General features: G+C 42.0%; 1 protein-coding gene across 1 annotated transcript in view; it reads right to left on the bottom strand.

The window, feature by feature from the left end:
- F13A1 (coagulation factor XIII A chain) overlaps nt 1-14,597 on the bottom strand; it is a 204,771-nt gene that overhangs the window by 74,875 nt on the left and 115,299 nt on the right. The window contains exon 8 of the mRNA XM_007523293.3: nt 10,922-11,060. Within this exon, the coding sequence (XP_007523355.1) occupies nt 10,922-11,060 (139 nt within the window). The remainder of the gene's footprint in view (nt 1-10,921; nt 11,061-14,597) is intronic.

The following is a 14,597-nucleotide window of genomic DNA, read 5'->3' as shown; positions in this document are numbered from 1 at the left end:
GCAGTGGGTTAAGTGCACGTGGCACAAAGCACAAGGACCAGTGTAAGAATCCTGGTTCGAGCCCCTGGCTCCCCACCTGCAAGGGAGTCGCTTCACAGGTGGTGAAGCAGGTCTGTAGGTGTCTCTCTCCCTTCTCTGTCTTCCCCTCCTCTCTCCGTTTCTCTCTGTCCTATACAACAATGACGGCATCAACAACAACAATAACTACAACAAGGTCAACAAAAGGGAATAAGTAAGTAAATATTAAAAGAAAAAAAAAGAATCCAATGCTTTCTACACTGTGGCACTTCCAGGGCACATGACAAAGAAGGACCCAGTTGACCTATACTTAAGCTCCTGTTCCAGAAACTGACTCTCTTATAGTATTTTAAGCAGCTGATAAGTTTCTGGTACTTGGTTATTGGTTATACATCAGTGAAAAATGAGAATAGTTTACAATGAAATCTGTTAAAGGACATTTAAAAAGTGTTATGTTATGCATGTTTGGAGCATCTAGGAATTGAATTGTTTACTTTGCCCTTTTTTTCGCAGTCTTTGAAATTTTACAATAAGAGTGTACTAATCCCTTCACCCCCACCTTTCGAAGCAAATCAAGAGGACTGTTTTTTTTTTTTTTTTTTTTTTTTTACTAAAAGGAAGTAGAGCACACTTCTAAATCTGTTCTGGTTCTTAGAGATGGCTAAGGTGTCATTCACAGTTGCAAGAGCCCCCAGGTTGGTTAAGAAGTCCATGAATCACACAGCTGAGACTTAGATGGACATTTGAACTCTTGGGAACCATTTCTGCAGAGAAAATAAAGTAGCTAATAGAAGCAAGGAGTTCTTGACTACATTTAACCCAGCTAACTGCTTAAACAACCCACAGTCATCTAATTTACAAACTGTCCAGAGAGGTTTTCAGGAAAAACAAAAAGGAAAGGGAAGAGAGAGATATGGCCTTGTAACTCCATTTCTACCACTTCACTAGGGCTCAAAAGTGAGAAAAAGTAAAATTGAGAGAAAACCCTGGAGGAGCTATCTCAGGCTAACTTCAAGCATGAAGCAAGTGCTTGAGTCCTTTTATTTTAAAATAGCAGGGAGTGCAATGGAAGACACTCTTGAAATCCCTTCTTCTTCTTTGTCTTCTTTTAGCGTTTGCCCTTCTTCCATAGCCAGTCAACAGCGTCAGGTTGAAAGCTGTCAGGAGCTGCTTGTTGCTGGCTTTGAAAGTGACTGGGATCCATGTGGATTCAGTTGGCTAGGAAGGATCGTCAGTTTCCCCAATGAATGGGTACTCCCTTATGTGTTTGGAGCAGATGGGCAGAGCCTCATCTCTCTGGTTCGAATGATGTTGGTGACAAAAATGACAGCGCACCCAGCAACTGTCAAACAATGGTAACAAAGTTGGGGAAGAAGTGGAGATGCTGGAAAGAAATAGGAAGGAGTTGGGGGACACTGAAGCTAGCCTAACAAGCCATTCCAAAGCAGAAATGAAAGCATACACCAAGGAACACCTTTCTGTTAGGAGGGGTGATAAATCTAGGATGTTCTCTGAAAGGGAGTATCCACAGGAAGAGGCATGCTGGAGGAATCTTTTGTGGATCTAATGCTGGGAGCGCCATATTACTCCAGAATGAAGCTGTCTGTTGCGAAGGGTTGCTGGTTTGCTAAAACCTGGAAATGGCACAGGGAGTCCTTCTAAGATCTTGTCAATCAAAAGTCAGGGGTCCAGTGAGGTGTAGTACTTACCAGTCTCTGCTGTAGGAACCAATTATGCGTTAAGAAAATAGAGAAGTCATAGAGGAGTTTGTTTTTGCTTGACCTGTACAGGGGAAAAATCTTCTGATGCTAGCCAAAAGGTCTTAGTTTTTTTTAAACTGTTTAATTTCTTTATTGGGGGATTAATGTTTTACATTCAACAGTAAATACAATAGCTTATACATTACATTATCAGTTTTCCACATAGCAATACAGCCGCCACTAGGTCTTCTCATTTTTGGACACAAGGTATTAATTTAAGTCCGGTCTGCTGTTGTTCAAGAGAGTCTGATGCAGAGGGCTGGGGATAAGGGGTGAACTTGGGGGTGTGCTGTAACATCTCAAAGGAAACCATTGTCATGGGGTTGATTAGGGTCATATGGAGGCCTTGGGGGCAGGGTCTCTTGCACAGGATGTGATTATCAGAGGGTAACTCCACATCCTGTTCAGGAGAAAAATAACTATTATGGGATGGGTTAAGATAGGTCCCTATGCTGGTGAGGGATCCCAAAGTGACCAATCACTGCTGTCTAACCACAGGGACTAATAGCAGAAGGGGTATGCACTAATACAAGGGCTATGTATATATGCACTTGGTCCTAGGAGGTCATGGTCACTGTCTGTGGTGTCCTGCATGAGTGTGCATCTCACCTGACTTCTCACTGAATGAAGATTATCTTCCCTGACTCATGGGGTTTCACTGATTCATCATGACAACTATCGTGATGGACCTGGTGCTGGGAAACCCAGTGGGCCTTCGCTAAGAGCTGTCACACTCCTCTGGGCCTGGGAACTGGCTTTCCCCCATAGACTAGTAGTCTATTGGAGCTTCTTTAAGGGAGTGGAAACCGGATTCCCTTGAAACCCTGTGAAGTGAATTGATGGGGGCGGTGAAACAGGAAGAACTAATAACTGTTGAATGACATGGCTCAAAGCTGCAACCAATCAGGAATGCTCTGAATGCCTATTGCACCCCTACCTGTATGTATGCTCTGAATGCCTATTGCACCCCTACCTGTATATATGCTCTGAATGCCTATTGCACCCCTACCTGTATATATGCTCTGAATGCCTATTGCACCCCTACCTGTATGTATGCTCTGAATGCCTATTGCACCCCTACCTGTATGTATGCTCTGAATGCCTATTGCACCCCTACCTGTATGTATGCTCTGAATGCCTATTGCACCCCTACCTGTATGTATGCTCTGAATGCCTATTGCACCACTACCTGTATATATGCTCTGAATGCCTATTGCACCCCTACCTGTATATATGCTCTGAATGCCTATTGCACCCCTACCTGTATATATGCTCTGAATGCCTATTGCACCCCTACCTGTATGTATGCTCTGAATGCCTATTGCACCCCTACCTGTATGTATGCTCTGAATGCCTATTGCACCCCTACCTGTATGTATGCTCTGAATGCCTATTGCACCACTACCTGTATATATGCTCTGAATGCCTATTGCACCCCTACCTGTATGTATGCTCTGAATGCCTATTGCACCCCTACCTGTATGTATGCTCTGAATGCCTATTGCACCCCTACCTGTATATATGCTCTGAATGCCTATTGCACCCCTACCTGTATGTATGCTCTGAATGCCTATTGCACCCCTACCTGTATGTATGCTCTGAATGCCTATTGCACCCCTACCTGTATGTAGTGACTTAGAGCTGGTCCAGGTGTGCTCACTGACATGTCCAAGGCAACAGTACTTGCCCTGTTTCTTTCCAGTTACAGTGTTCAGGGACTGAAGGTGGGTAAAATAGTCTTTTCTAGGCTCTTCTTAAACTTCTAGGTACTTTTTTAAAAAATATATTTTTTATACATACTAATAAAAATTAACAGTTGCCCTGTCAAGAGTAAGTTAAAAAAATTAGGAGATAACCCAGAGTTTGGCAGCTCTGGTGACAAAAAAAAGAGGGGGGGGGATAGTGTAAATTTCTTTTTCCTTATTTTTCAGTTGCTTCCCTTCCTTCGACTATTTGTTTTTTCACAGTGGCACCAGAAAATGAAAGAAACAGAGAAAAGAAAAATGAAGTTGGCCAACAGAAACACAAAGCAAACACCCCCCCCTCCACCTGCCCTGTCCACCTCTCAGGCTCAGCAAGTAGACTGCCCCCATCCCCCATAGCCCTCTCCCTCTCCCTCATCCATGGAAACCACACTTCTCAGCTCTGCTTAGCAGGAAGTCCTCTGAGGACTCTGCCAGCTTTCCCTTTGCCAACTTCATGGACAAAATGAGACTCAGTTTTCCTTTACCACTCTCTCTCTCTCTCTCTCTCTCTCTCTCTCATGCTAAGTTAGAAATTGATAGCCTATCTAAAATAAGGAAAACATTGGCTGAGAGAATATTTGTTTTTAATTTTTTATCATTTATTCATTTATTATTGGATAGAGACAAGAGAAATTGAGAGGGAAGGGGGAGACAGACAGACAGACAGCTAGCTAGCTAGAGATCTGCAGACCTGCTTCATCCGTTGTGAAGCTTTCCCCCTCAAGTGGAGACTGGGAGCTTGAACCTGGGTCCTTGTGCACTATAATGTGTGCACTTAACCAATTGCTCCCACCACTTGGTCCCCAGATTAGAGAATATTTGTAAGGCTAACACATTCTAGAGGCCAGGGAGGGGGTCCAGCAATAGAGTTTAGGGCAGGACTTACATGCTTAAACCCTTAGGTTCCCATCCTCAGCTCTGCAAACACCAGTGTGGTACCCTGCTCTCTCCCTCTCTCTCAAATCAATTAGAATTAAAATTTTCATAATAAATTATTGTTATAATTATTAAGAGAGTTAAATCATAGCCAACTGTTTTAATAGATCACAAAGTTACTGTTTTTGCACAGTAAGTTGTTATAAATGTAATATTGTAAGTTTGTTCACTTTTATTTGCATAAAGTTTTTTTTCTAGACACCCTATTAATCATCAGAAGAGATTAAGTTACATTCAGTGTTCCTTAGGTGATGCAGTTTATTTAGTTTCTAGTTATTTGAAAACCTATAACCTTTGAATGGTATAAATGATGTCTCTTAGACATCAGAACATAACTTTTTTTTCAGAACATAACTTTTTTTTTCATTTTGAAAAATAACTTTGGGTTTTCTATGTGGTTCATCAGATGGATCCCACTTTATTTCTTTATTTATTACCAGAGCACTGCTCAGCTCTGGCTTATGGTGGTACAGGGGATTGAACCTGGGACTTTGGAGCCTCAGGCATGAAAGTCTGTTTGCATAACCATTATGCTATCTACCCCTGCCCCCACTTTCTTTTCTATTCTTATTTACTGAGAAGCATTTGTAGTGATGATAGTTGTTGATACACAGGTAAAATTTCTCATCTCTCTAAGACAGGTATCTACAAAACACTCTCATCCCCAATTTGGGCCTTTTTCCACCATCATGTGCCGGGACCCCCAGTTGCCTTCTCAAGTCACACTAGAGTACAAAAGGGACTGGAGACACTCCCCAGTGGTAGTCTGAGAGCAGAATTTGGATAGGTGTATGAAAGGAGAGAGTCTAGTGCAGTGGTTTTCAACTTTCCCTTTCCTTGTTTTAAGACAACTATTTTGTAACATCCTTTCACTATACTGAAGTGAAATCCATAGGTAGTTTCTTAGACATAAAATCTCAAGGTCACTGAAATGCCCTATAATGTATAGAAGAGGTGAAAGTATATAAAAATAATAATAATCTGTGTTTTAACAAGTGTATGTGAGAAAGATAATATAAGATCCCAAAGTAGTTTTAGAAAACACAAAAGCCTCAAGGGGTGTGGTAGATTCTTGGTTTAGAATCACTTGTGCAGTGGGTAAGAGTGCATCTCATATGCCAGAGTGATAGTCTAGTTTTTTTTCTCCTCACCACACTTGCATGTTCATAAGTAAACTCTTAAGAAGAAAAAAATATGGCAAAAGCTTTGCAAACATTATTATACACATCTGTGAAGTGAGCAAACCTAAACAGGATAAACTCAGAGATACGCACTTAAATACGGCATAGTTAAGTTGTCAATTTGGAGGGAACCAGGAATTTGGTGGTGGGTGAGGTATGCTGATAGGTATTGGGGGGAGATGTGAAATTGCCATCCTGTAATTACAGTCTTCTAGAATAACATTTTCTTTAAAATACAATAAAGGAAGAAGCCAGGAGGATGATGTTTCAAAGTGATAAAAATATTGACTAAGAATTCTATATCTAGCTGAAGTATCTCTCAAAAAATGAAGCTATAGGTAACTATGTAGAGAAATAAGAAAGATCACATAATCACATATGTGTTTATATGTAAGTCTCTAATTTTAAAGACAATCTCATGAAGCAGCAATTATACCAATAACCACATAACCACATTGTAGTACAGAGATGTGTCTTTACAATGTGGTTATTGGCACACCTCACCCACCACCAAATTCCTGTTTCCCTCCATCATAAGGCACTGGGTCCTCAACCTCCTTTCAGCCTTTTCTTGCCTTTCCCCCTTTAAATTCTCGGATCTGCTGAAATAGTCCATTTTGATCCTGTTGATGACCCCTACACGTGTCCAATCACTTTCTCATGTTGTCTTCAAGATTCTCCCATTGACTTCAACTTTTGACAAATTGACTATGCCATATTTAAGTGTCTATCTCTGAGTTTATCCTGTTTAGGTTTGCTCACTTCACAGATGTGTATAATAATGTTTGCAAAGTTTTTGCCATGTAGTCACACCCTTCTGTGGTACTTGAGTTTGACCAGTTACATGCTGTGTAGCCTTGAGAAAATGGCTTTTCCTCTCTGAGCTTCCGTTTCCTCCCCAAATGAGGACAATCTTAGTGTCATAGCTCCTATGAGCTGACTGTGGCAATGGAACAAGGTGACTTAGGTGCATTATTGCCATAAGATGGACCAGAGGGAACTCTAAGCTGCACTTGGTAATTAGCAGCCTTTTATTTGGGGGGGGGGCAGTAACTGGCAAGAAACTAGGGCTGCTTCATGATGTGGCTGGGGAGTAGGCCCGGCTTGCTCTCTCCCACCCCCTCTTCTCCACCACAGTGCACAGAATGGAGTCCCCGGGGATGGAGCAGTGTCTGATCTATTTTATGTTTGTTTGTTCTGACAGATTGCAACAAAGTATAGAGCATAGAACAAGGACTTTGTAAATGGAATTGGATGACAAAATTTTAAGTGCTCATTTGCCAAATAACAGTCATTTAATCATTCAATAAACACTACTGTGCACAAGTCTGTCCAACTGTCAGACATTTGTTTGAATAGTTGCTACCTATAAGGAGGTCTAGCCAGTGTTTGGGGCTGAGGCAACTGTATATAGAATACTTTGTAAAGATTGTAAGGTGAGTCAGAATGTGAACAAGGAGTCACAGAATTCATATAAGCCCACAGAAATAGAGACAAACATGTTCACTTCACATGGACAGTGACCAAAAACTCAAAACCATGGTCTCCCCAGAAATCTCCTGGCTGTGCTACTCAGACATGGAAAATCCAAGAAATGACCATCAACTAGAAAGGAAACTAAGGGGGATGTCTGAGAAAGTTTAAGGGCTGAGGTGGCTCCAACAGAGGCAAACCTGCTTTCAGAACCAGGCGGGATGGTATAAAATTTCATGCAGTTGTTGGGAGTCCGGCAGTAGCGCAGCAGGTTAAGCGCATGTGGCACAAAGCGCAAGGACTGTGAGGATCCCGGTTCGAACCCCTGGCTCCCCACCTGCAGGAGAGTCGCTTCACAGGCGGTGAAGCAGGTTTGCAGGCATCTCTCTGTATCTCTTCCTCTCTATCTCTCCCTTCTCTCTCAATTTCTCTCTGTCTCTATCCAATAACAAATAAAAAAAATGAGAAAAAATATTTCATGCAGTTGTTATCGTGATTGCAGTTGCTAACAGGGGGAGAGAAAGACAGACACCTGCAGACCTGCTTCACTGACTGTGAAGTGACCCCCCCCCCCCCCCCGCACGTGGGGAGCTGGGGGCTCGAACCGGGATCCTCCCGCTTTGCGCCACGTGCACTTAACCCACTGCGCTACCTCCCGACCCCCCGTCTCCCTTTAATTTTTAAATACTGCAAAGTGACAGGGACACTGGAATCACCCCTCTTTTTCTGTGACTCCATCATGCTCCCACTGATGGAGACATATTACCCCCAAGGAATTGCAGCTGTGGGACTAATATTGAAAGTGCAGTGACAGCTAGCATTCATTAGGTACCTGTTACATAGGCTCTGCAGCACAATGTAGGGAAGGTGTCCTCTCCACTTTAGAGGATGACAGAGAGGTTGCACCTTTCTCAAGGTCACAGAGCTAGTCAGGGACCATCAGGCCCTGAATCCAGGCCTGTGGTTTAGTGAGTCTTGAGTCAGGTAAGCATCAAGCATTCATCTCAGCCGGTAAGTTGTCATATACTGAACATAGATTCTGTGTCAAGTTGGGAAGGAAAGGGGAGCCTGGACAGTGGTGGGTAATTGGGGATAGGGAAAACTCCCGGGCCAGAGAGCATGGTCCTGGAGAGATGTAACCTTTGGGAAAGGAACTAGAAGGACAAAAGGAGCAAGGACAGGAATAAACAAGGGGTTTGAGAAGGGGAAGGATTAGCAGGACATGATCTACTAAGCTACATAATGTTATGTTGAGTTTTTTTTTTAAGGCATACAGGGGTTAATTCTTGGGGTGCTCAATGGGAATTTATAAAGGGAGCATTTGGATCAAAGAACAGGAGGAAGAACTTCTAACAATTGGCTTTGCAATTTGGCTGCAAAGTCATCGTGTGTGTGTCTGTGTGTGCGCACGCATGCAAGAAGCCAGGATGCAGAATGCCTCAAAATTCTCCTTTTGCGATTCCTATCACAGCAGACTTTTGGGAGTGGATATTTGTGTCACTCTCTACCCATGCAGGACTGCTGCACTGTAATCCCAGGGACTTAATTTGCTAATCATTTTACAGGGATAAGGGTTTATCTTGCCTGTATGCTGGCTTACCATTGCTCAGCTTATTCCCATCAAATGAACTGCTTTATCAATATTTTTATTCATAGTAATGCTCTGCTACAGGTTCCTTCTTTCAACATTCTCAAATGAACATTCACCAGTACTGGCAACTTAATACCCCTGCTACCACAGTGATTCATTCCTGTGACAGGGGCGTTAAGACATTTTTAACTTTTAATTTATCTTAAAGTGAGCATATAATTCCCCACCATCCCTACTTGGATGCTTTTATAACTGACAATGTGTTAGTTTTATTACTTACAAAGAGCAACAGTCAGAGACACTTTTAACTTGGAAATTCTACCTGTTTCAATGCCTGATGATTTTTTCCCCACATATAGACCTTTATAAAAGATCTTTATTTATTACACACACACACACACACACACACACACACACACACACACACACACACACACACTATTGGATCACTGCTCTGCTCTGGCTTGTGGTGGTATTAAGAATTGAATCTGGGGGGAGTCGGGTGGTAGAGCAGAGGGATAACTGCACATGACACAGAGCACTAGGACTGGTGGAAGGATCCCTGTTCGAGTCCCCCTGGCTCCCCACCTGCAAGGAAGTCACAGGTGGTGAAGCAGGTCTGCAGGTGTCTATCTTTCTCTCCCCCTCTCTGTCTTCCCCTCCTCTCTCCATTTCTCTCTGTCCTAACAATGACATCAATAACAACAACAACAACTACAACAACAATGAAAAAACAAAAGCACCAAAAGGGAAAAATAAATAAATATTAAAAAAAAGAATTGAATAGAACCCTTGGTGCCAAAGGCATGAGAATCTTTCTGCATAACCACTAGGCTGTCTCCCTAGTCCTATAACTGTTCTTTAAACTTGGACTACTAGAGTTTCCTCCTTCTGTACAGATATTGTTTTTGGACTGACAAAGTAAAGGGGAAAGAAGATTTCTTTGGGATCTAAAGCTGCCCACAGTCAGCTTGTGATGTTGTTGTTTAGGACAGTAAGAAAAGTGTTCATGTGGGGGTCACAGTTTCAACTTTAATCTCACTTCTGTCTCTCTCTCTCTCTCTTTCTCTCTCTCACTATCTTTATTTATTATTGGATAGAGACAGCTAGAAATTGAGAGGTAAGGGGGAGATAGAGAGGAGGAGAGACATAGAGACACCTGCAGCCCTGCTTCAGCACTCGTGAATCTCTCTCCTGCAGAAGGCGACTGGGGGCTCAAACCTGGGTCCCTGAGCACTGTAATATGTGCACTCAGTCAGGTGCACCACCACTTAGCCCCCTTGCATTTCTTTTCTCATCTTGGTAGATGTGTGACCTTGAGACTATTTTTTTTCTTTATTCCTTCTCTTTTCTTTTTTCATTGAGGGGTACCGTATACAGTACAGTTATTGACACATGGGCTCAATGTTTCACCTCCCTGTGATGTCCTCCATTTCATCTTAGATGTAACTTGCAGGGATCGTGTTAAGTGAGAAAAGTCAAAATAAGAAGGATGAATCCTCCCAGGGGCAGAGAGCATAATGGTTATGCAAAGTGACTCTCATGCCTGAGGCTTCAAAATCCTAGTTTCAATCCCCTGTACCACCACAAGCCAGACCTAAACAATGCTTTGGTTTAAAAAAAAAAAAAGGATACCAGATAGTGTCACTCAGAGGTGGAACTTAAGATAGAAAGTGAAGACCTGGATAATATTTAATCCCATCTTGGGGCCTCAGTTTACTCATGTCTGACGGAGAGATTAATGATCTCTCACCAGACAACACCACTAAAGGATAATGTCATACACAAGCAGAAACCCATGTACTGGGGAATGCCTGATGAGTATTAGCTATAGACAGGAGACTGCTGGCACAGAGGATGCTTGGCCCCAACATCTTCCACCCAGCATCATATTCGTACATTAGAGCACAGAGGAACCTGGATGGACTCTCACTGCTCCAACTGTGGCCTTCCTTGTGTGTGGTGGCTGCCCACATAATGGGATATCGATCATTCCTACTAGGAATCCAAACTGCCTGCTCAGTAGAATGTCCCACTCAGCTCCTTCATTAGCTAAAAACAATCTCTGACAATCAGACATTTATGCTTATAGTATTGAACAGTCCTTAAAATAGCAGAGAGAGAGAGAGAGAAATATTAGACCAAGTCTGTCTGGTAGTAACTGTGTAATATCACCCTAATTTGATATCAGCAAATACTCTTGTCAATCAAACTCACCACACCGAGTCCTTGGTGAGCTTAGAATTCACGTTCCCATCTTCTTCCAGGAAGATGTCCATTTGCAAATTGGCATTATTATCATGAGCTGAGAAGTAATTGGTAATCACTCTTGCTGGTATGCCAAGGCATCGCAAAACTGCAGGAAAGAGAGACAGACCACAGGGAAACACCATCACAGAAATTCCATGAATGGATAGGTATTTTGCAGACATGTACACTAAGGAGTGGAGAAATTGTATCCCTGTGCCAACAATTGTGCTGGGAACCATTAACTACCTCCTACCCCATAATAATATTATTTAAGAAAAAAAAATCTCTTCTCATAGGGAACATCCTTCTTTACAGTATGAAAAGCTCCTTTGCACATTTTTGTCCTTAATTGTTGCCAGCTAAAGAAAGAAGACTGCTATCAAGCACCAGGACACAGCTATAAACCTTACTGTGTGATCATTCAGCACTGTCGTTGGAACTACTGAATAGAAACCCATCAGGAGAGTTCTCATTGTTTAGCTGACAGTCATATACCATCATCAGAGGAGTAATGAAAATGAGCCCAAACAAAATGAAATAGCTAACAGGAACTCAGGACCTTATATAGTTGTCCTCTGTGTCATTTGTTGTTCTGACTGGAATTTTCTCTGTAACACTGGTAGAGGCTGACAAGACAGATTCCTTTTAACTGTTAGATATAAATTACCTGGTTACATCTCTTGCCATATATACCTATTGATTAAGCTTAATCCAAATGTTCTCTGTGACTTCTGGGGTGCCAGACATCAGAATTCATTGAAAATAATTCAACTGATGATTTTAAGATTAATGACTTGGGTTGATTCTTAGAATTGTATAGCCATCTAAACCAAAATTACCTACTTTCTTTAATAGAACACCCTTGGAAGTCCACATATGCGTCTTGTAGAGACTCAGATAAGTTCATTAACTAACTCAGTGTCAACACCCCCCCACCCCCAAACAATAATGGTGGACACCACTTATCTCCCACTTCCATTCTCCTCTGTTGATGTTCAGCTACTTTTCAAGTCACAGTCTTCACAGTAAAATGATTGCTATGTGGGCCAGGTGGTGGTGCACCTAGTAAAGTACACATGGTACTAAGCATAAGGACCCATGCAAGGATCTGGGTTCAAGTCCCCGGATCCCCCACTGTATGGGGAGGTACACTTCACAAGCCATGAAGCAGGTCTGTAGCAGGTGTCTATCTTTCTGTATCCCTCTCTGTCTCCCCCTCCTCTCTTAATTTCTTTCTGCCCTATCCAATAAAATGGGAAAAAAATGGCCACCAGGAGCAGTGGATTTGTAGTGCTGGCACTGAGCCCCAGCAGTAAACTTGGAGGCAAAAATAAAATAAAAGAAGATAAAAGAAAATAAAAAGACTGGCATTCCATTTCTGGCTGTACACTAATGCACATACCAAGTCTTGTTTCAGAGATCATTGTGCTCAGAATTGTAAGATAGAAGAACCTTGACTTGGGAACTCCAGGAACTTCTCTCCAATTCCTTCTCTTCAAGTTCATTCTCCCTGTAAGTTTCCCTCCTGTGCTTCAAGATGTTCTGACCTTATCATCAAGATTCATTTTCAGGAATAATTTTTTTTAATATATAGAAATAAGAGAAGGAGGGAAACAGAGGGAAAGAGTGAAAGCCCTCAATGAGTGAGGGCTGGGCTCGAATCTTGGTAACACAGGTGGCAAGCAATAAATTATCCAAGTGAGCTAGTTTGCCAGCTCCAGGAATAAACTTTATGATCCTTTTATACAAAAGGCATGGGTGGGCATAAGCTTTTTATGGGTTTTTTTTTATGGTTTTAAGCTCAGAGGCATTACACTGGGAGAATGAAATGGTAGGCAAAGGGAAGGTGTGGGGGGGATTCCTTCTATATTCCTGGCTTTATTTCAACAAAGTAACTGCCTTATTGGGCAGATTCTACACAGTTTGGGCTTGGATACCTTCAGGGAGTGGGGTCACATTCAGCTGCCAGCCCACTGTGGAGATCAATATTCTAGGTAGCATGAAAGAGCCAGACAGAGGGGCCGGGTGGTGGCATACCTGGTTGAACCCACATGTTACAGTGCACAAGGACTAGGGTTTGAGCCCCCCGTCCTCACCTTTAGGGAGAAAGCTTTGCACATGGTAAAGCAATGTTGCAGGTGTCTCTCTCTGTCTCTCCCCCTCTCCATCTCCCCCTTTCCTCTTGATTTCTGGCTGTCTTTTTTCCAAAAAATAAATAAAAATAATTAAAAAAAGAAATTTAAAAAAAGCTAGATAGATAATACATTGGCTGTTACTAGTCCCCCAAAAGATATATTCTTTTATTCCTTGAGTATACTAAGGTAGCTAAGAAAGTAATTTTATGCAGTTTGATGTCATGGAGAAAGAAAATATACCCTAAAATACTCACAATTTCTCCCACTTGGTTCACTGACTAGTTCTTTTTTTTTTTTTTAAAGGGTTTCTTTTTTTTAAAAATATTTTTATTTATTTATTCCCTTTTGTTGCCCTTGTTTTTTTATTGTTGTTGTAGTTAGATAGGACAGAGAGAAATGGAGAGAGGAGGGGAAGACAGAGGGGGAGAGAAAGACAGACACCTGCAGACCTGCTTCACCGCCTGTGAAGCAATTCCCTTGCAGGTGGGGAGCCGGGGGCTCGAACTGGGATCCTTACGCCGGTACTTATGCCTGGCGCCATGCGCGCTTAACCCGCTGCACTACCGCCCGACTCCCCACTGACTAATTCTTAAATGGTCAATACTTTGATCTGAAAATGGTACTTAAACAAATAGGGAGTCTGGTGGGTTTAGTGCACATGGCCCAAAGCTCAAGGACCAGCATAAGGATCCCAGTTCAAGCCCCCGGCTTCCCACCTGCAGGGGAGTCACTTCACGATTTGTGATGTAGGTCTGCAGGTGTCTGTCTTCCTCTCCCTCTCTCTGTCTTCTCTCCCTCTCTCCATTTCTCTCTGTCCTATCCAACAACAATGACATCAATAACAACAACAATAATAATTGAAACAATAAGGGCAACAAAAAGGAATATAACTACTACAACAATAAAAAAACAAGGGCAACAAAAAGGAAATAAATAAATATTAAGAATAAAAGAAACAAATCAAATACCAACAAAAAAACCAGAACATTGTTTAATTCTGGCTTATTTTCATAGGGGGGACTGAACCTAGGACTTCTGAGCCTCAGGCATGAAAGTCTGTTACATAACTGTTAAGCTATCTCCTTGGCCTGATAGAATTTATTTTGATTTCTGATGGTCTCATTTAGGTCTCCAACCCTCTTTGGCTTTTCTGAATAAAAAAAAATGCTAACTAGGTAAAGCACTTTTTTTTAAATTAATGAGCAAGTAGAAAGCACCCCCCCCCCCCCAAGGCTGTTGACATGGCACAAAATGAAAACCACTACCAGTGACAATAATATGCAGAAATACATGTATTTAAAAAGATTTACTAAACTAGAAATAACACCCTGAATCTGGGGAGGCAAATACCATTTCAAAAATGATGCGTGAAGCTGAAGAAAACAATTTTATTCCCCCCACGTTTTCCCCTATGGGTTGGATGTTGGTTGGGTTAAAAATCAGAAGGGAATTGTGTAGTAAAAATGTGCATTATGTTTTGATATCTTATTACTCAAGGGCATTAAGAG

The sequence above is a fragment of the Erinaceus europaeus genome, chromosome 4, assembly GCF_950295315.1.
Source record: "Erinaceus europaeus chromosome 4, mEriEur2.1, whole genome shotgun sequence".
NCBI classification, from domain to species: Eukaryota; Metazoa; Chordata; class Mammalia; order Eulipotyphla; family Erinaceidae; genus Erinaceus; species Erinaceus europaeus.
This window is presented reverse-complemented; position numbering and strand designations above follow the sequence as displayed.